General features: G+C 31.2%; 2 protein-coding genes and 1 non-coding gene across 4 annotated transcripts; 2 read left to right on the top strand and 1 right to left on the bottom strand.

The window, feature by feature from the left end:
- The first annotated feature begins 5464 nt into the window (after positions 1–5464).
- Positions 5465–10661, top strand: LOC108728889 (uncharacterized). The gene is made up of 6 exons (XM_018457692.1): positions 5465–5796; positions 7822–8816; positions 9332–9488; positions 9604–9875; positions 9978–10195; positions 10545–10661. The coding sequence occupies exons 1-6, from the start codon at positions 5465–5467 to the stop codon at positions 10659–10661; spliced, it is 2091 nt and encodes a 696-aa protein (XP_018313194.1).
- A 1291-nt stretch (positions 10662–11952) lies between these two features.
- Positions 11953–12024, bottom strand: TRNAH-GUG (transfer RNA histidin (anticodon GUG)). The gene has a single exon. It is a non-coding gene; the product is annotated as a tRNA-His (tRNA).
- Positions 12025–17612: 5588 nt separating this feature from the next.
- LOC108728890 (uncharacterized) lies at positions 17613–21501 on the top strand. 2 transcript variants are annotated; one of them, XM_018457693.1, is made up of 4 exons: positions 17613–17701; positions 19416–19419; positions 19730–20111; positions 21359–21500. In XM_018457693.1, the coding sequence occupies exons 3-4, from the start codon at positions 19750–19752 to the stop codon at positions 21456–21458; spliced, it is 462 nt and encodes a 153-aa protein (XP_018313195.1). In that variant the 5' UTR covers positions 17613–17701; positions 19416–19419; positions 19730–19749; the 3' UTR covers positions 21459–21500. The 2 variants fall into 2 exon arrangements, with proteins under 2 accessions (XP_018313195.1, XP_018313196.1); XM_018457694.1 differs by lacking the exon at positions 19416–19419 and having other exon boundaries at positions 19728–20111; positions 21359–21501.
- Positions 21502–23475: the final 1974 nt, after the last annotated feature.

Raw genomic sequence — 23475 nt, forward strand, 5'->3', positions numbered from 1 at the left:
GTACCTACGATATAAACTATTGTACCTCTCGCATTCATTCTATTTGTAATCTAACTCATAATGCGAAATTATACTGATAAATTGAAAACGCGTCGATTTAAAACGAAATCTGGTTTATATGTATTTCGAGAGTCGCACGATTAAGTCAATTCAGCAACATGTACACAATGGCTGCATTCAGCGGACTCAACAGTTGAGTGAGCGTTCGCTGCTATTGACGTATTCTTCTAGATCTAAAATTATGATTGGATGATCTAAAAGAATACACCAATAACAGCGAGCGCTCACTCAACTGTTGAGTCCGCTGAATGAGCCCATTGTATGCTTATTATCACGTCTGTAGAGCTAATCGTAATTTTTGTTTACGAACATGAAAAGATGTAAACAATTAAGAGGGAAATTTTAGAGTTACTCAGTTTAGATATTACGTTCTCGACAGGCAATAATTTTCTTAAGATATTTAATATCTTGATTATGAAAGGCCGAGTGTTAAACGATTATAGAAAAAGCAATATATTTTGAGATGGACAACACATTAATTTCTTAGATAACGAGATTGCATTTCAAAGATTTTCAATGCAAGTCTGAACAATTCACGAAAAAAACGGGATAAATCCACATAATTTGCCAGATCCATTTACGAATTTACATTTGAAGCGCACTTCAAGAATTATGAACGTATTACGTTTTCGACAACATGAATTCACACTTATATTCCGTTTATGTCACACGGAAGGGAAGGAATGATTTTGCTGATGTATCTAAAAATGGAACTAGATATAGATTTGAAAATAATTTTGTTGGACTATCAAAATAATTTTTAAATCTGTATCTAGCTTTAGATATACTTCAACAGAACTTTTTGTTCGTATCCTACTGTTGGATTTTAATTGTCGAGAGTATGATGATTGATGTGACCCAGCATAAAAAAACTCGTTAGAATTCATATTTTAAACGTATATGAAAATATGTCGAGGTTTGGCGCTTTCTTTAATTTTTGAAGAACTTGATTTTTTGACTGTATATTTTACCGGATATATCAATTATCAAGAAGTAGAAATTGCATTGCTTTATACAATGCAGCATTTATAATACCGACAGCTTGACTTCAGAGACGTATTCGAAAATGAAAATCGTGTACAAAGTTTATTCATTGCACGCATACAGATAAGGAAAACAATCACGTTTCTTAATTCGCCTTGACTTCGAAATGACAACGATTTTTTAAGGAGAAATCTTAGAGCCTTGCCTAGATATTTTAGTGATGTATTTGTCAGCATTAGTCTCTTATTTTCTATTCGAAAGTTTATTTCCTCGTAGCATAAAGTTAACACCTAATTTTTGCAATCAGGACACACGCACATCTTTATTTTAATTTATTTTAATTTATTTTTTTCATTGTAACGTTCAGCGGAACGTTTCGACAATTATGTTATTTACGTCATGATTGCATCTTCGCGAATTGTTATTAAAATTATTAATTTTCTTTATATATATATATATACACTTATATCATTAGTTTTGAAAATAAAAGTTGTGATGATAACATGTGCCTTAACGTGTCGAAATGTTCAGTTTTTATATTTTATGATATATATACTATATATATATATATATAGTCTAATATAATATATAGTTTATGATATATATAGATATAAGAGAGTTATACCAATGTACAAGAGATAACTCTATGCGCATATCATTTAAATCCGTGCACTTACGCAAGTTTTGAAATCCGCATTGCCGAAACGTGGATCTACTGATATTAAACTTGTCAACTGGAAAACATAAAAGTGACCATTTGATCTCGATGCTCTTATTTGAGCAGTGATATTAATTTAAACATCTTGTTGTTATAAGATATAAGATGTATAAAATGTTACGTGCGCATGAGTTATCATCTGTATGTCAATATTTTGTTTGTGGAAGCGTGCCCTTTATGTGAGATCCTGTGCCTCTTCATCACAAGTTCTTAAACCATAATAATTGTACTTAGAATTTTTATACGTTTCCACGAACATTTTATTTATTCCATCCCCTCTTTCTTTCCCATCCGTCTATCCACTCCTTCATCTAACCATCCCATCCATTGGATATAAAATGACCCATTCTCAATTCTGTATATTGTACGTGCTATTACCACATTCAGACGGAACATTAGATACGAGGTGTTGTCACTGTCAGTTTCATCACGATATTGTCAAGGCCGAAATAAAAGCTGCTGCTAAGATCACGCTTCCTCATGTTTATATACGTAGCTAGCTTTCGCCTCGTGGATTTGACAGTTCGTGGAAAACACATGGTTTTTTCCCCAGTCGACACTTCTTTCTGGTGTTCCTTAAGATTCACTAAAGGACACGTTTCGTTTTCATATCGTTACCACACGTTGTATATATTAAATTAAAAGTAAATGTGTACATTATAAAGATCATATTATATTCGTTGACGGTGAAGACAGTAGAAGAGAGGTGAGAAATCTCTTTCAGCCTAGTATAGTTTTGTTTTCGAAAGAGAACGTGCGAATTAAACTTATCAAAGAGCTTCCTCAACAAATATGATTTTTTTTTAATTGTTATTTTGAAAAGCTTATCAAATTATGTAAATTACGAGGGGACAATTTTATAACAGAAAGTGTGTAGTTTTTTCTCCTTTGTAGAACTGTCGGTCACTCATGGTCAAATAAGTTTGAAGTGTTCCACTTATTATTACAAGTTAACTTAATATTAAAATTCAATGAAATTTAGAAACTTTTTCTATTTTTCCGCTCTATCTGTGCGATATAAAATGTTTAAAGTTTAAATGTAGGATAATAAGACACACATAGCACAAGATAACTCAATTCAACGTTGTACATTTTGATTCAATTCCATCTCAATAATCAGATTAAAGCGGCTAATGTTTAAGTAAAATTTTCACAAATTTGTTTGCGACATTTAACAGATTACATCACGAATAATTATTAAATCGCATGATCTTTAAAACATTTCAATTCTTTCTCAAAGAAATTAAAAATTTATTTTCTGTTCATAAGTTTTAATTAATAATCTAAGCGTTAATTTCATCTCCATAATTGTATATGTGATTTTCACGAATGTGTAAATGTGATTTCTCGAATATAGGAAAAGACATCTAATGCCTCTTACTTATAACTAACATTGTGTTGCAACAGTATTTTTATCTCCGTAGAGATAAATATATTTCAGGGTGCGTATTTAATCCTCTTAAGTATTTAGGAACGCTAGAAAAAAACCTATTCAGTGTTTTTCAATCTTGCTGTGAAACTGGCTTCATAGTATACTTTCTTAGCTTCTTTTAGGAATTGAAATGTTTTAAGTTTTATATTGGCCGAAAGAGAGACAGAAAAAATACACACACACATATATATATATATATATTCGAATATCACAAAAGACGGTGCGATGAATATCTCAGTATTCTGGTATTGCCATTTTTTCGGGGTATATGGAGTATTAAATAATATACGAAAATATTACAAAATGTTCCTACTAGAAATTAAGACTTTATAGTGTGCCAAATGTTATGTTTCTAAGATTGAAGTGTAATATTCTTGTAATTTGTATTACGAAACCTACTATTTAATAGTGCGAATAAGTGCTTACTTCTGTAAGATGCGCGTCTCATACCTTAATGGCATACGTGGCCGAAGTTTAGAATTACGCCGTTCATACACGATGCCGTCATATTACACCGGACTGATTCATAGTGAGGCGCGAGATGACGTTACAGTAATCCGACCGTGCAGCAGCGATTAAGAGCAGTAACAGGTGATAACGATTTAGGAGCATGTAAAAACTAGATTTCATTGTAACATTGTAACATAGGTAGAAATTTGAAAAGAGAGAAATGAGCAAATTTCAATTCGCACAGATCCACGATAATGTAGCATGTCCAGTTGCACGTTTTACAGAATTGTATAAATATTTATTTTGTCGCAATTACTGCCTTCGATGTCGATCGAGGTTCACCCAATTTACGCGTTCCCGTCTGCGAGTGTTGGAATTTGTCAATCGATTAAGATTTTACGCAGAATCCAAGAAAGCTTTATTGTATTTATCCAAAACGCGAGCGTGCGCGCTCGCGCGATCAAACCTTTTGGATTTTTATTTTCTTTGTATTTCCTCTATTCGCCGTATTAGATTTCCGCCTATTCGGAATTAATCTTGTGCATTCTGGACACGCTTTTTTTTTTGTAGTCGTTCGTATTTTAAGATTACATTCTTACGTATATCGTCATAATCATCTCGCCAGTCCAAATATTTGTACCAAGGATAATTATATTATTATTACTTCCACCATATTAATATATTATTTAAATGTATTTGTACAAAATTGTATTATGTTTAATAATGATTCATAGAATATATGCATTTGAATGAAAAATGTATTTTTCTCATAATATTATATCACTCTTTATTAAGTTTTATTCAGTAGTAACGATGTATTTGTAATACAATGGAATTTATCAAAAATCTATATATAATACTTTCTGCCCTTACATATAGATCAAAATAAATCGTTAAATATTGTGTGACTGCGTCTTTTGCGATATCTATAACAATTGCACGTAGATCAGTTTGATAATTCATACAACAGTAACCTACTTTTTTTATATTACTTATTATTTTTCAACCAAAGAAGTTTAAAAGAATCAATTGGCATTTAATATAAAGAGAAGTACTATTGTATATCGTAATTAATAATTATCACATATTTTTTCATATTCAGTTTTTATTGTTCTTATCACATAATTTAATAATTGTATTATTTAAAGATGAGCTAACACGCCACACACGCATTACCAGTTTAAAATTCTATCTGATTATTTTAACTTGGAAGGATGTTGACACATTATTTTTGATGTTGGCTATCGAGTAAGTAGGTCACATCCTTTGCATTTGATCAGTTAAACGATTTGATTGTTCTTCACATATATACACGTATACTGCCGAATTACTGCAGAATTGTCATTAGATTATTTAAATGGAAAATTAATATTAATATTACATTTATTTAAAATGTCTTATCGGATAAATTCTTTTGTATTCACGCTGTTGATTATTTAAACAAGCATTTTTGTTTAATTTTATATAAAAGAGTTATTAATAAATTATCGATTTAATTTGTTTTTATTCCATGTACAACGGATAAAAATTTTATAATTTTTTCATATTTAAATATTTTACTTATTTGTATTTTATTTTTTGCAAATCCCTACACTCTCTTTGTATTTTTAAACGCATGCTGATGCATGACGCGTTGCTATTATATTTTGCCTTCGAAAATTGGTCGTTATGACAAAAGATAATATGCTATTAACGTCATATCTGCATCTGTTCCCATAAACCTGCGAAATACTAGTACATCCTGTATACATAAATGCGTGCTCGTGTTAAAAAAATCGTTCAATAGACAACGTTCTACCGAATAGTAACGATATATCGTCATGTCGCGGCTTTACGTGCTAGTAGCTATGGTCGCGATGACGATCAATGTTACAATTACTTCAGAAAGAATGAAGCATGGACACGTTCAGATTGAAAAACCGATAATGATTCGAAAAGACATTTTCTTTCGAAATCAGGATGTGGTGCCATTTACCGAGTCGTCGTCTGTATTCTTTTTGAATCTGCTCAAGTGCAAACCGCGATATCAGAAGCTAGACAAGATTTTTCCCACCGCTGCCGCTCCGGTAAGAGATTGTATCTGTGTACCTTTTTATCTTTGCGACAGGAATCAGACTATCATCACCGATGGGTCTGGAATAATCGACGAGCGGTGAGTTTATCAAACTCGCAAATGAAATTAAAACAAGGAAAAGCCAATGTGAGCCGACACTAGTTGTGCGTAATAAAGTATGTATATTAAATTAAAAGTGTACAAACGTTTCAACCCTTTTGGTATTAGGTCCTCTTCAGTGTATGAATATATGATCGATATACTTCACAAATTATAGAATAATGAGTATATCGCTAAGTCATCAAATCATTGTTAAACTATTATCAAAATTTAAAATCTTCATGTCGTCTGTCGTATTTTATCGGATACTCAAACCGTACATGTTAGAATTTTACACTAAAATAACGAGTCAAAAATTAAAATTAATAAAGTCATAAATTAAATATAAAAGTCAAATTTACTAAAAACTTACATTGAAATCAGATTAACGATGATCTATTACAATATGATGTGAATATAACGAGATATTAGAACAGTGTGAGATGTCAGTTCGCAAGGAGAATATTAAAATGTGAAACGTGACAAATAAATAAATAAAGTAGGTCTGTCCAATTTGAGCTCCGGAGCCACAACGCAAAACCATCAACGTAAAAAAATTCAATGTAAGATTTTAGGAACTATAAATCGTTGATAAGCGTTGATCACTTAGATATATATCAACATTTTATAATCCCCGAAATCTTACCCGCATTGAATTTTTTTGCATCGATGGATTTGCGTTTTGGCTCCGGAGCTCAAATTGGACAGGCCTGAAATAAAGTATAAATATAAATAGATACAGAGATTCAACAAGACATAGAAACATTAATCCTTCGTGACCAAATCATAATACAAGAGGTCCAATAAATCGGTATCATTTTGAAGGTTTAGTTTTTTGTTTTCTAATTCGTTTTTTGTGTAATTTAATGTTATCTTGTATACTCAACCAACGATTTTCAATGCTCTCAATAACTAATTCAACAGGCACGTTGGTAAAGAGAGAAACCACTTCAAGTGAGACAAAGAATCATCTGGTAAATTAATCTGACGATATATCTTTAGCTAGTTGACAACTGTTTTTGACATAACCCATCGGTTTTTCAAGGCATGTATCTAAAACTCAGTGTAAATAAATCTCTAAATTATGCAGCGGACTTCCTATGGAAGATACTATAATGCGTAAAGAGTTATCTGTTTTATGAATTTTTGGCATACCGGTATGCCCTCGTGTTGCATTAGTTGAATTAATTAAGAAACTTGTGTATGATCGATCACGAAATCAAACTGCTTCCAAGTTTTTAATAACGATTTCAATTCACTCAAAATTCTATTGATTGAATTACGTTTTAAAACTGTATATATATCAGTGTCGGATTTTCTTATTAATATAATCCGTTTTGTCTAGCGCCATTACTACGTTTCTTTTATCCGCACGCGTCAACAGTATTTGTGGATTATCTTTAATAAACAGTAAAATAATAACATAAAAAATGAGTATCCGATATAATACGACAGACGACATGAAGATTTTAAATTTTGACAATAGCTTAACGATGATTTGATGACTCTTTTACTCATTATTCTGTAATTTGTGAAATATATCGATCATATATTCATACACTGAAGAGGACCCAATACCAAGGATTGAAACATCAGTACACTAATTTAATACTTTATTACACACGAACAACTAGTGTCGGTTCACATTGGCTTTTCCTTGTTTTAATTTCTTTTGCGAATTTATCTGTTGGAGTCTCATTGTGTCATATTTATATTGTTAATTATCAAAGTTTGATATCAGTCAGTATTGCATGCGTTATTAATCTATTGAGATCGATTAATTTTAATCTGTTACTTATGTATATCAAATTTTAATTTTATATTATAGCTTTGTTACTTTAATTTTATCTAATCTTGGATTCGATTTTTAAAGTCCTAAACTCTGATTAATTTTTATTTCTTCTTTTAAGTTGTAAATTTTAAGCTTTATATTTAATTTACTGGCTAAATTAAATTTCAAGTTGGTTGATATTGGCGAAATCAACCTCTAGAATGTATTTGATTACTTAAATTAAGTTTGTACAGCTCTGCCACTAATCGGAGATGTACTGGGGACTTAGAGGTCTGCTGCTATCTGCCAAATGTAACTAATACGGCCGTGATACCTTTAGCTACATCTCCAATAAATGTAGCTACATCTCCAACAAATGTAATTGGTATGACACCTCCAGCTACATCTCCAACTGCGCCATCAACAATGCCTTCAATAACATTTCCAACTATGCCACCATCAACACCTCCAACTACTCCAACTACAGCACCAACAGTACCCACTTCGGCATCGTCGACTTCTCCTATAATCGTACCACTGAATATGGACTGTATCTGCGTTATGATATCGTTATGTAATCCTAATGGAATAGTCTCCATCTCCGGAGAGGGTATAATAAATCCGCGGTACGGATTATGCCCCGACGACCTGGTCTGCTGCAGGATACTTGCGAATATGACACAACTAACGACGAACTCTCCGACCACGATTACTATAGTACCACTCAAACTTGCTGCGATGATCGCAGTACCATCCACAGTCACTATAACATCACCTAGTCAGGTACAATTATGTTTCATATGCGACAACGTCATTCTATGTTTCACCTGTACGATCGTCGTTACGTCTGGTGGTGGTGCCATGATAGACCCCAGAGTTTCTCAGATCTTGTCAGAGAGAAATATATGCACATCGACAAACATACCGTCTTGTCTAAACACATCATCAGCCGCGCCAATTACGGATCTAGGCCGGTTGAAAAATCCGGGTACATCGCAAGAATGTTACTGCGTGAAGACCTGGCTGTGTTTTGAAGGGAACGTGATCAGTCCGGATGGTCTTGGTATAATTGATTCGAGGTTTACGTTGTGTTCTTCGGCGGACCAAGTATGCTGTCGATTCGCAGGGATCAATCGTCAGGGTCTTCGAGACGCCTCCTCGTCCAGTACTGTTCACGTTGCGAACGGATCATCCAATCACCCGGTTTCGGAAATCACTTGTGGTATACAAAACAATAGTTACGCACCATGTAAGTATAAGCGCCACGCATATTTATATTAGATACGCATTAACGATGTAACGCAAAGCCATGTCTAGAAATTTCGACCAAACTTTGATTAACTCAATCAACACTATTTTATTAATCGTTTCAATCACTGTAAATTAACTTTAATCTCGGTTCAATTCATCTTTTTCTAATTCTTGTATAAACTAAAAGAAGAAAAAGAGTTAGTTGAACAGAGATTAAAATTAAACTTTTTTTACATTCGTAAAAACAAGTACGTGTAAGTAACATAAATAAATATAAATAGATTTAATTAATGAAATTTAATTAAATAATGGAATTATGTGCTTATCGAAAAAAGATTAAAAATAACCAATTGTGTATTATAGACTTTTTGTCTTAAGCGTTTCTGCCAGTCGAATTATCCGTTAATCGAAATTTGATCAAGTTTGGTCAAAGTCACCTAAGTGAGGTATGAATTCATAGTATATCTGATCCAAGGCTATTGCTCGAGTGATAATGACAGCAGTCTCTTACAGCGCAACCTTTTTCCACTGATTCCGAGAAAACCTATTTTGCTGAATTTCCATGGATGGTCGCACTCCTAAAATCCACGACCGATCCTTACATTTTTCACTGCGGTGCTTCGATAATCAGTAATGGGGCTATCCTCACTGCTGCTCACTGTGTTGTAAAGTACGTGTGTACAAAAAATACAAGAAACGTCTAAAAAATGACTTTTTAAAACGTATCTCACAGTTTCATTAATTATGATCGGCTTATTTTTTTCTTAATCTTAATTTTCCGACAGCCAAAAGCCTGAAAATCTGATTGCGCGCTTCGGACAGTGGAACATAGGAAATAATATTCAACCGTTGCCTATTCAAGAAGTGAAAATCGTCGCAATAGCTATACATCCGTCTTATTATAACGACGGGCTTTTCCATGATGTTGCTGTCCTCGTTTTGGCAAAACCAATCACTTATAGCGCGAACATCTTACCAATTTGCCTTCCTAAACAAGGTAAAGTCTTCTTGGCCGGGACCAGATGCTACGGGTTAGGATGGGGCAGCAATTCATTTGGTGAGCTCGAATTTTTTCTTAAATCTTTGAGTTTACTGATTTTTGTTTATTATTTCTTTTGCTTATCAGCAGTCATGGCATTCTTTCACAATCTCGTTCTAGGACCGGAAGGACAATATCGGGCCGAGCTTCGAAAGGTGAATCTTCCTATCATTAATCAAGACGATTGTCAGACACGTTTACGAAGTACGAAATTGGGTCAATACTTTCAATTGCATGGATCATTTATCTGCGCTGGCGGTGAAGCAAATAAAGATACCTGCCGCGGTGACGGCGGTGGACCGTTGGTTTGTCAAGCCGCTACAGGACAATTCTTTCAGGTGAAAAAGATTATAATAAAAATACTTAATATTTTTATGTACTAAAAAGAATTTAGCAGTGAGCGGAAAGGAATGGACAAACTTAATATCTTCTTTTTAATTTTTCTTTAAATATAAATTTTGTTTTAAATATCCGCGTTGTTGTATTAATTATACTGTTTTAATGAGTAAAATTGATTTTTTTAATTCTTATATATTTTTTTATAAGATTTATATAAACTATTATTAATTTTATTTGCTACTTTAAATTCAGTTCATATAAGTATTTTAAATTCATAACATAAATTGAATTCAATATTCATTTTTCTATTGAATAAAAGAAATGAACTTGGATAAATTCTTATTTTAGGCCGGTATTGTATCATGGGGTATTGGTTGTGGAGCTTCTAATGTACCTGCAGTATACGCTAGTGTATCGCAACATCGTCAATGGATAGATCAACAGTTCGCGACTTATGGCGTATAAATGATGTGTATTGTAGTTTGATACTCTAGTTTAACGCTCGCGAGCGCGACTACGATGTGCTGTGTACGTACAATATCATTCACAACTTATGAAAATTATAATAATAATAAAGTGTGGTATTTTAATAATTTGAATCTTCTTTAATATCTATACGTACTTCATTCTACGTTATTTATTTTAGTTCGCTCGAACAATTCGTGTTTCGTTAAATCTTCTCGTTATGCAATGAGTAATAATAGTGCGTCATAAATGCATTCTCCGAAAACGAATATCTGAATATATTTGTTTCAGCTATCGATAATTATGTAACATAAATCTTATCGTAGCGTGGGAAACACTCGGAGGTTAAGCACATATTTGTCCTAGTTTCGAGACAAATGTTTCTCATAATCTTTTGAATTATAAGACATTGAAAAATTATTCGCCATAAAGTTAAGCACAATTTATTTCATGATATAATAAAGTAATCTGCAGACATTCCTTAAGATAGCTCTAGAAAAACGCAAATCTTTGAAATGTGACTATAGTTGTATGACTATATTGTTTGAATATGAATAATCAAAAAGTTTACAAAAAAGGTTCCCACCGTGGTAATGTTTTATACATTGCCGTGACCATGATTCAAATCTGGGTTACTACGGCCACAACGTAGGATCCTAACCACTAGACGATCACGGCTACTGGAAGAATTAAGTAAACATTCGGAATTGAATATTGTTCACCGGTAAATAGAAAAAATTCTAAATTAAATATATACCTCGATCGAGAGGACTATAATAAACAATATAACTAACATTATTAATAACAAGATAAATATGTAAAAAGATAAATAGCAAAGATAGTTATAAAATTTTGCGAGAGTTGATATTTTTGTTGTGTATATGTATATATATATATATATATATATAATTACAGGGTGTTAGTTAAGTATGTTGCCATACTCAATAGAGCGATTCTTTGGTTTATTTCAAGTAAAAAAGTCCATATAAACATGTGTCCTAAACGGCATTTTTAAATAAATGGTTGTACATATGTACATATTAAATATTTCTTTATTTCTGTATTCTTTCTGTCATGTATTCCAAACACCAATTTAAGAAATTCTAGAAGTAAATAGTTGACAGACATGAGTTTTCAAAACACACATCCGAACAAAAAATCAAGAAATCATTTTTTCAAAATTGTGAATTTTATTTTTTAAGTACATAATTTGACATGACTATAATTCTCAAATACATACTTTGGAAATCAATTAAAAAAAAAGCTTCCACCGTGACAATGTTATTCACATTGCCGTGACCAGGATTCGAACCTGGGTTACTACGGCCACAACGTAGGGTCCTAACCACTAGACGATCACGGCTATTGGAAGAACTGATTCCAGAACTGGAGAATTGAGTAGAAGAGGTCTACCACAGTAACAATTTTTCAATAATTAATTATATATTCATCCAATTGCATAATAAATTAGATAATATATTAAATTATTTGTATTGAAATAATTGCGTATATTGAGAATTAAATATACACTTTATTCAATTATATAAAAAATCGTATAATATAATACTAAAAATTAATTGTAATAAAATAATTTTATACATTGAGAATAATGTAGAATTTAAAAAATAGGAATTAAAATTTTCTTTGCATAAATACATAGGTATCATTAAAAAGAAATAATACCTTTATTTATGCATTAAATTGAAAAAATAGTATTGTCTATAATTACTATATTTTACGTACAGTCAGTGCAAAAAGTATTCGTACAAGGCAAATTTTTATTTATAATTATTTGTTATAAAAAATTAATTAACAATTTTATGTAGTAAGTACGTTGTTCTAAATAAACATAAATAAAAGAGCTTCGCGTGATCTTAGAAGCTAAATTTATCAACTTATATTTTTTGTGGATTCAAATTTTTAATTTTCAGTTATTTTGTGTGAAGATAATAGAGGAAAGTATCAGGCTGCTCCTCGCCCTGATGAAGTGGACTGCAAGGTTCACGAAACGTTGGCTTTCCAAGAATGGATTTGGACACGGAGAAAACCCGCGAAATGGATAACCTTCATAATAGAGGAAAGTCACCGATACTGACACAGGTCCTGAAGTGACACCCCCTTATTTCTCAGAAATTAACTATTGCATTTTATTAATACTAATAAAATTATGATCTGTTTAGTTAATTAAAGAAGTACAAACTCATAATTCGTATATTTATAGCTTGTTTCTATACCAAATCAGCTAAAAACGAATTCTACGAATGCGAAAATAAAATTCTTACGATTTTCTTTTGCAAATTGCGTGGTTTAAATAATAAGTGACTATATTATTGATAATATTACGTCATTTTAAATGCTTGTAGTTTCCTAAATCAGTTCTATTTATATTATTTTTTCTCTTAGTCTTTTCATAATACGATTTTAAATTTAAAATTGGGGTGCAGCGTAAACCGCCACACCTGTCTGTAAAATAGATCATGAGCTAACTTAATCTTTATAATGGTGCTTTATAGTGTCAAATAAGTGTATTTGACACATAGAGCTGAAGGCAATCGTACATATATGGAAAAATTCTTGAAAAACTTTCGCATTACATATTTGTATCTTGCAGAACAGCATAAAATAAATATGCATATAATTCAATAAAAACGTTTTATAAGCAAAAAGATTCTGGAAAATCTTATATACATTCATTTGTAGGTATTTTATATAGATAATGCTTGTAAAATAAAAAGAATATGAATACGTAGCATTACTACCCACTGTGTCAGTTTTGGAACCCATTTTGTTAGACGCTTATTTTTGTTTATCTTACGAAAAAATTATTTATTGCAAAATTGCAAACTATTATAAAAACTGCTTATACTGTTTGATAGAAGACACTTTTAGTTTGTACTTACCCCTACAGCATAAAGTTGCAGCAACACTGCTGCAATATTGCAGCAACATTGCATGTTGCAGCAGTATTGCAGAGATTTTGCAGCGATATTGCTATAAATTCTGTGCTGTATGAGTATGCTTTTAAAGTTTTATTTTTATCTTTTGTTTAAGAAATATTGTCTAAAAACAAAGTGGTATGTCAGTATCGGCGACTTTCCTCTATATAATGTTCTAATTATTATTATACATATCATTTTATATATAAAATATTAAATGTGTTTGAATATGTTTCCGTCGTTTTTTAAGAGACGTCGTCACAAATACTACATGCATAGAATTCCAATGGCAACTGTTGTATTTGAGAGTTTATACACAATCTTTTATGTTTAGTATATGACATTTGATGGACGTGTAAACAACATTTTTGTCATTGCGTTGAAAACGTCGACTTTTGTGCCAACAAAAACAACATTTACGGGAAGTTTCACTGCATTGGTTTATTGTTAAGAAAAGTGCGGCTGAAAGTTATTGTTTGCTTGTGGAGGTGTGTGGGGAGCATTCTCCATCCGAAAGAGTGATTTCAACGCTTTCAAGTGATGATTTCGATAAAAGATAAAGAAGGTGAAGGTGCACCGAAAAATTAAAAGATTAACAACTGAAAGCATTACTTGATGAAGATCCATGTCAAACGCTGAAATAATTGTTAGAGACATTAAATGTTGATTAATTATTAAAGTTAATAACTGTTAGCAAACGTTTAAAAGCAAAATTTCACAAAAAACCGGCGAAAATTTATCAAACACTTAATAATTTTGAAAATGTATATATGCATTCTATTGTATTCTTTATTAATAAGTTGTTAGCTAATATTTACTTTGTAAAAATAAAGTTTTTTTTAAAAGATATCTCCTTTATACGAATACTTTTTGCATTCACTGTATTTGCGTTTTTCTTAGAGCAATTTCGCTAAGTTCAAAGTCTTTGATGATAATATAATCACGATATTTATGTTCATTATAAATGCAGCATTTATCTCGTCACACAAATACTGAACTTTGCTATCACATACAGTTTTTTTACTTTATATTCTCTCTTATATTTTTACATATATTCTCTCTTTAAGAATATGATTAATTCAAAGGAATTAATAAGAATTACGTTTTGAAACAATTCGAGAAGTACGATCTTAGATTAATCAATGGCCGAACATTATGAAAATAACTTACGTATATTTATAAGAATATTTAATTCTGGAAGATGTTTTACTGACGTAAAGATGCGTTTTAAATGAAGACCATTTAGTTAAGCTAGACGTATTTATGACTTCCTGATAATAATAATTAATTATAATTATCGCCAATGATGGTATCTTTTAAATTACTACAGAATATTTTAACGTACTCAATTCTTTTCAAGTTGTGGTGTAATCGCGCGTGTTACTGTAAATAACACATAAAATATGCAAATAATAACTCATTAGTCTCTTTCATGAAAGAATTATGAGAAAACGGAATTTGTTTCTCAATTGCATAGCTAATTTTAAAGATTACGATTTCTTAATTTCACTATATAAGTATAAATCTTGTTTTAACTTGTCCATATTTTTGCAGAGAGTTTACTTTCGAGCTAATAAATATTGTCATTTATATTTTTCGCGTTCGATAAAATGAGGATGTTAAGCGGCATTTCCGATCAGATATAATATTGAATAAAATGCCTATTGCAACACCTGCGGACAATATCTGATGATACTATGTGTCACCTGAATTGTGTGCAACCAAACGGTGATCAAAGCTTGACAATCTCTTTCTGTATCAACGTGCGTCATTAATGACGAAGTGACACATACTCGACTGTCCATTTTTTAACATACTTTTCCTCTAATGAGACACTGGACAAATCAGGGTAAGTAGCTTACCAACATTATACTTATACTATCATATTCCTATAAGCTTTAAGGAAACTCAAACAACAGGTATTACGATATATGGTTTAAGTATTGATGTAAAAAGAGAAAGAGAATGACGTAGTTTTCATATTGATATAAATATCAGTGATCTGTAACTGTTTCGTTTATATAGGTAATTTCTTACAATTAGATAAGATTAAAATTTGCGTACTTATTTGTTATATTTTATTATACACTGTTAAATCTATAGTGTCAAATTTAACCTAACGTGAGTCGCCACTACTCCTACTCAATCATGTCGTTATTTTATACTAAAACAATGGTTATATTTGACACTATAGTGTTAATTTGACATTGTATAGTGTCAAATTGACACGGTATAGTGTCAAATTTAACTATCATTTTGATAAAAAATAATGATATGTTTAGTAGGAGCAGTGGCGACTCACGTTAAGTTAAATTGACATTATAGATTTAACAGTGTAGGATATTTTACGGTCTCTTTTTTTGTAGCAAGCTACGTGAAAAAGAATCATACGGCAAACGAGATGTATGCATCTTTATAACGCATTTAAAAAATAATCAGATACATTTTATACACATATTTGATCTTAACATAAAAAATTTGCGATTTCCACACTGAGAAAAATGGTCTGGTTGGATTAAATAGTAATTCTGGTGGAAAATGGACGAATCAGAATTTTCTGGTTAAATCTATTAGAATTCTAGTTGAGATAATTAAAATTCTGATTGATATAATTATTCTGGTAAAAATGAGAATTCTAGTAGATTTTACCAGAAATATTGTATCAACCAGAATTCCTGTTATCTCAATTAGAATTCTAATAAATTTAATCAGAAAATTCTGATTCGTCCATTTTCAACCAGAAATTTTTTTCAGTGCAGGCTTTTTATGAAACGCGTTTTATAAAAGTGTCTAGTAACAACTTAGAAACAATTACTAAAATCGTATTTAATTTGAATGTTACGTACATTTGACAATTTATTATCCACTAGCAAAAAATCGACATTAATTTCTTCAACTTAGACAAATACTTATACGTAACTTCAAATTTTATGTGAAGTTCACACACATTATCTTCAGCCAAATAATCTATTCAAATTTCTTATTGCAGCGTTTATATTTCATCTAATTGCACGAAATGAATAAACTTTTTTGATTTGCTTGGTTTGTTAATAAAAATGTTTATTCGGAGCCATCCACTGAAGAGAACCTAGATAAAGATCGAAACTGGTATTGCAGAATACACCATTCAGCAGCAAATACAATTGAAACCAAGTAAAGACGTAAAAGATTATCAATTTATCATGTACATCCGCGCCTGAGGCTTTCACGGTAAGAATCAAGAGACACGGTAGTGTCTCGGTTAAGACACGCGAAGCGACAAGAGTATATATTTTTACGTGGAGTTTTTCAGTAATACAATTATCAGATTTTAATACTGAAATTGTACACAAAAAGAATACTTTACTGTATTTAAAATATTCATCTATATACAAGTTTAAAAATAATTTTATTGAATCATTGAAAATAATTAATATAATTATGGATATACGCTCACACTGGTTGCTGGAATATCAAAACATTTTGCACAATTGCTCATCATGCTTGAGAGTTCTACATAATTACTTTGATGATCCAACTATATTATTTTCAGGTATGATCTAAATTTTTAGATTCTTTAGTAAAATAATTCTTTTCGTGTAGTTAAATAAATTATTGCTGGTTATAGTTTGTAAGAATCTGGACAAAGTACTATTTGACAAAATATGACCATAACTGACATTTTTCAAAAAAACTCAAAGACCTCTTTTGCAAAACATATCCGTATCTGAAGGACTCGCTTAATCATTATTGGCCTAAGGTCAGTTAAGTCAACAGATATTTATATTTTTTTTTAAAGAATTTTTCGAGTTGTGCGTCACGAAAAAGGGGAATTTTGCATCAATTAAGGGAATGTTAATTAAGAGTTTCTCTACTGGAACTTCCAGGAAAACAACGTCGAGTCTCAGAATCGATGTATGGGTGGGAAATGCCGGTTCTCCAAGTCTTGGAGTAGTAATGACAGAAGGAAAGTGGGGAGAATCCATGATAAACGTGCTTGGAGTAGGGATTTCTTGATACACAGAGGAAATCACGATCTTAACTCGGAACCGAACTATTCGAGCATTGCTGCTCCGAGTGGAAGGTGTTCATTTGTTATTCATTGTGTTTTGGTATTTTCTTCTGGTAAGTACTATATCAAATTTGATCATAATATAAACTTGCTTCGCTCGAGTTTTCTGAATGTTCAGTGATAAAGTTTGCTGTTTATTCGAGAGAGAGAGAGAGAGGAATCATAATCTAAATTATAATAGATTATGCTCAATAATATCGATTTTTCTGTCTTAAGCATATGATCGCGTTTATTACAATAATGTATATAATCATATAATGATTATATAATTTCGACATGTAAAATTCTCGAAATCATCCTATTGTATATAATTTTCTTTCATAACTTCTTGAAACAAAATTATTGTAATTTCTGGGCTAAATAGCTGGAAGCTGATATCGGTTTAACGATATATGTTTTTCGTTCTGATTTGCGAAAAATTTGCCGCAAAAAGGTCAGTGGCAAGTAATTTTAAATAAACTTTTCGTAAGAAGATTCTGCAATCGAAATATTACATAACTTACTACAGCATTATCGTGTAATTATCAATGTATCAATTATCAAATTAATCTTTTATTCTTGTGGTAAAAAAATGTTGAATGTTCAGAATAAGTGACAAAATATTTCTAGCTTCGCAATACATCTATCAGAGTGTGTTTATGCACATAACAAATATAAAATAAGAATAATAGTGTTGACGAATATTTATGTAAAGGATGACGAATATCCATGTGCATCTTTATTGCGGAAGCACCTCGCAGATAATGTTAATTATCTGAAGGTATCAAGTGTTCTGAATAATTATGTGGTCAAATTATTGCGTCGCGTGTATTTTATGGTCATACGTTTTTTAGGAAAATTATAAAAGTCCTTGTTCTAATGTTTTCTTTCAGATTTAACATTGGATTGAAAGTTTGAAATAATTTTACTGTTATTGTTATAAATAGAAGAATATCTTAGATATAATAGTAAAATATACAAAAATATAGAGATAGTAAAATTGAAGTATTAAAATATATAATAGATATACTCATCAGTTAAATTTAATTAATATACTTTGAGATGTGTCTATGCATATATAAAATTATGAATTCTATTTCATAAAAAATATTTTTATTGTACATTAATATTTTTATGAAATAGAATATATAATATTTTATATATTATATAAATTAGATTAGAGAATATTAATTAATTTTTTAAAATGATTTATGCATGCGTAAAAGCTGTTAATTTATCATCATTTGTTACATAGTTATTTGTCATAATTATCTGTTAGATAACTGTAAAAATTACAAGTAAATTCGAATACGCAGCTTTGTCTGATATCTGTTAATAGTTGCATTTTCTTTGTTTTGATTAGACAAAAACTTTTTATGCTTCGTTATCATGAATTACTAGGATTGTGAAACGCCTAATATGATTTAATCTCGTTTCCGACAACTCGGGAGAATCCCGAGAAGTAGAAAAATTATGTATATGTATAGATTACCAAAACATATAGGACATATGTATGTATTATATTATTGGTATTTCTACTTCTTTATTGTTATGTAATTATTATAACTTCAAAATCTAATTTTTTTCGTAATAAATAAAAATATTTTCATTTATGGCGACAAGTTCGATTGTAAAAAATGAAATATAAAATAGCAAGCTCGTTCCATAATGCAATTTTAAATGTCCTTCAAAAAATTCACCAGTGATGTCAAAACTATTTCCACATATAAATTTATTATATATCCTTCATTAACGCAGCATGTAAACATGTTATCTACTACATTAAAGTGCATTTTATTCAATGCTTCTCGATGATAACCAAGAATTACCGAAGACTAAATTGCTTCATGTTAATGATCGCACGAAAGACAAATGTGATTAAAGATTTCTCGAGCTACTTAGTTTGCATTTTTTTTTCCTTTTTTATCTTAGAGTGAGGCATCGATGTATCATCGCTATTTATAGCTTCAAAAAAAAAAGATGTTTCCTCTTTATGATTGCCATTATGAGATTTTGCGAAACCGTCGTAAAATCGGTTTAGATACGATCGTTCCGCGATACAACCTTTGAGATATTACACCATTTTTCATGTTTGTTCAGTCAAGAATCCTTGGCGCAAACCATGCAGCAACTGGTTTCTGCATTGGCCTTGGTTGGCCTGACTTTAGTGACGGCATTGCCGCAAGAAAAAGGTAGTCTCGCCGATCTCATCGATCAGGCGTTCCCCCAAAATACTACGACCCCTCAGGGGGTACCCGCGATAGGCGGCGATGTCGATAGCATCATCAAAGACATCTTCAGCAACGTCACCACCACTACTGCTTCCTCAAATGTCATCCTCGGCATCACGAATCAAACACCGAAACCTGACGACTGCGAATGTGTGCCTTATTATCAGTGCAAAGAAGGCAAGATCTTGGATAATGGTATCGGCATCATCGATATCAGGTCCGATTTTGGTGATAAGGATGAGAAGCCTTCGGGGTGAGTTTATTGACCAAAGATTGGAGTCTCAACTGGTTTTCTACCGGATGGCGATGGATCACAGCATGCTGTGAAATTTTCGTTCGCATATAAACGCGGACGATTAACTCTTTTTGGTATCGTAAAATCGAAGAAAAACTTTAACGATTGGTTTCGGTGCAACCATATGTGACAATAATTAATAGCTTTCTAGAATCTACCCGCATAAATTTTCTTTTTTTCAACTATATTATTAAATTGGTACTGGTGTCCAATAATGCATGACTCTCTTTTTTATTACCAAGATATGCATAGTGATAATTAATATGATTTCTCATTTAAATGCATATACTTTTAGATTTACAAAGGTATATATACTCCACACATACACATTCCTTCTGATTTATTTATAATTATTTTTTGTTTTATGAAATAATTCTGTAATTTCTTCTTAATAGTAAATAAGATATTTTTTCGATTCTTTAGTAAATAAGGTATTTTTTATGATATTTTTTTATTTATTATTGTAAAGATGTTTTTTTTTATAGAAAATAGTTCTTATAAAATATCACGAAACATTCTGTTACAAGAATTTTTGCTATGAATTTTCGTTATGATAGATAGAGACTTTAATATTATTTATCACTTTATTTAAGTCTCCGTAATGTACAATAAATAGTGTCGTCAAATACGGTTTGTACGGGTACATAGCATGGTAGTTACAAAGCATAGTTTGAACCGTACACGGAGAGTGATTGTGTTAAAAGGAAAGCGGAAGCATTCGCATTGCTGTACCGATGTTGCTAAATCAGGAAGAGTTGGTGATTCCTTTTGTTATGCAGTGCTTGACACAATACAACACTCTCACAAATGACTTAATTAAATAATTATGTAAAATAATTAAATTAAATGTAATTACATTTTATATAACGATTGACATTTATTGAAGGTATTGTGTCACAATATATTCCAAAAAGTTTCAATTGATACAATATAGTGAAATAGAATAATCGTTGAAATTAAAGTTGCAGATCAAGTTGGGAAATCGAAATACTAGGAACATGTATCACGATCAAAATTAATTACCGCGGAATCGGAAGTCGATGCGATTTGTGATTAACTTTCGCTATATATGCTCTCCGTGCATGGCAGAATCTATGTGTATACATACATTACTATGTATATGTATATAGATATTTTTGTCTCTTGTTAAAATTAGATTTAATAAATATTTTCTTTGATTTTCAATTTAGGTTTATTGTTTTTAGCACGCCTCTTTACTATTCTCGCCGCATGAGACTATCTTTGGACAATGAAATTCCTCTGGATAATGTATATCGTTTTCATTCTAAACACAATTTTACCTGATGTGTAGGGTAAGACTACCCAAAAATGCGCACTTTTTCTTTGAGGCTACGTAACTTGTACAAGGACCCGAGTTTGTACAATAAAGTGGTGCTTAAATTATTCCTTATACTTTAAATTATCCTATAAGCGCATAATATTATTTAATATTTTAAACATATTTTCTCTTAGAATATTAAATATACATTTATCATTTAATATTCTAAGAATATACTTAAAATATTAAATAATATTATGCGCTTATAGGGTAAAAATTTGTCAAGTATCAATTTAATATTATCACTTGTTTTTACAGGAGATTAATTCTACTAAAAAGGGAAAATGCGAACTCTTGAGCAAGTGCCTTCTCAAGAGTTCCCATTAATTCGCACAAGAGCTCGCACTATGAAAAAAGTGTGGCTTATAAGAAAAGTAATGTTAAAGTAAAAATAGCATTTATTTTTCATTAAAAAGATATGTTTATAAATACCTGAGTGTATTTTTACATACACAAGTTCATACAAGTAAGTTTTCGATCGACGGCCGATCTCGGCGCAATCGATATGGGCCCAGAGCCAGCAGTTCTGGCACTGGATCCAATTTTCACCGGATTTAGAACTTGAATAGAGATCGTTACAAAATATGTTACCAACGATCGGCGTTTGCCAGTGCTGCTCATGTACGAACTTTTGAGCTACTGTTCTCAAGTGCGAATTTTTGAGTGATCATGTCACTTTTTACTTTTAATATAACTATATAAAAATTATTACAGATATTAAGTAAATATATCTCACCAAATATGAAGCAGAGACATGCATACACACAATATAAATAGTACAGATTCACAAAGCAATTAACAATTTAATGTAGAAATCGATCAATTTATCCCTGAAAAATATAGAAAGAAAGTGATCAAAATCACCAAATTTAAAATATCTTTTTTATCGGTGCAACGATCACAACGATTTTTTATACACAGATTGACAAACGAAAAAGGCACATTCTGTATGAAATACAGCTCTTACGATCTATACTATAATAGTTTCGTCGTAAAGCTCAATGCAAACTCTTGAGCGATGGACACTCTTGGGAGGTCTTACCCTACATGTAGTGTGACAATAAAGTTCGGTGAATGTTATAAGAAAATAAACACTATTTAATTAATATACAAATGACTTTTATTGTTTTTTAAAGTAATCCCCCGATCATAAACTTTTGACAACATTTGTACGGCTTGTAGAAACTCTGTGAAAAGTCATCTTTGGATATCGCATTAAGTTTTGTCACGCGGTTCTGAATGTCTGAAATGTTTATAAGCCGAGTCTTTTTTATAGCCTTCTTTAATTTAGAACAAAAAATCTATACCCAGGCAGCAGCGTCACGTGATATTCACGTTTTGGTCAGTCGTGACGTTAATTATCCTTTCATAATCACGTAAAAATGACGTGAAAATGACCGGAATAAGTCACAACCCATAGACGTCATATTAAAACGTAAAAATGACATTATAAGATGTAAAAATAACGTATCAGTGCCGTCCCATGACGCGTATCTCTGTATGTGCGTATTCATGTATCGAAGATCCGACCGATCGCTCACGTTCCAATCGAGGACGTTAAAACGGAACATCAGCGATATTGGTCGGATCTTTCGATACGCGAATACGGGCGTACTGCGATACACGTCATGGAATGACACCTTTAGAATACTCTTATTTAGCTCTATTTAGATGTAAAAGACGTCATTTCGGTATTTTTTTAACAATAAATAGTATACGGTGTATTTTAACTTCACTTATATTTATTAATAAAAAAATAATTTTGATATATTATTTTATATGAGAACGAAGCATACATATCATATCATATTACAATGTAAGCATACATATTATAACAGAACACATCATATATGTCATATTACAACGAAACATAATAAGGATAAAGACCATAATAATTTCAGACTGATAATAATGAATTAGGAAAAGATATCCATTCTTTATCCACCATTATTAATAAAAGTATACATTTTGTAATAATATCTT

The sequence above is a fragment of the Mycetomoellerius zeteki genome, unplaced genomic scaffold (assembly GCF_001594055.1).
Source record: "Mycetomoellerius zeteki isolate Tzet28-1 unplaced genomic scaffold, Tzet1.0 scaffold656, whole genome shotgun sequence".
In the NCBI taxonomy this organism is placed as follows: domain Eukaryota; kingdom Metazoa; phylum Arthropoda; class Insecta; order Hymenoptera; family Formicidae; genus Mycetomoellerius; species Mycetomoellerius zeteki.

Bases quoted from the DNA above. Each gene is read 5' to 3' on its own strand.
- LOC108728890 (XM_018457694.1), top strand. From the start codon at position 19,750: ATGCAGCAACTGGTTTCTGCATTGGCCTTGGTTGGCCTGACTTTAGTG. The intron at 20,112-21,358 runs GTGAGTTTATTG...TATTGTTTTTAG, and splicing joins AAGGATGAGAAGCCTTCGGG to CACGCCTCTTTACTATTCTC.
- LOC108728889 (XM_018457692.1), top strand. From the start codon at position 5,465: ATGTCGCGGCTTTACGTGCTAGTAGCTATGGTCGCGATGACGATCAAT. The intron at 5,797-7,821 runs GTGAGTTTATCA...AAGTTTGTACAG, and splicing joins TCTGGAATAATCGACGAGCG to CTCTGCCACTAATCGGAGAT. The intron at 9,876-9,977 runs GTGAGCTCGAAT...ATCTCGTTCTAG, and splicing joins ATGGGGCAGCAATTCATTTG to GACCGGAAGGACAATATCGG.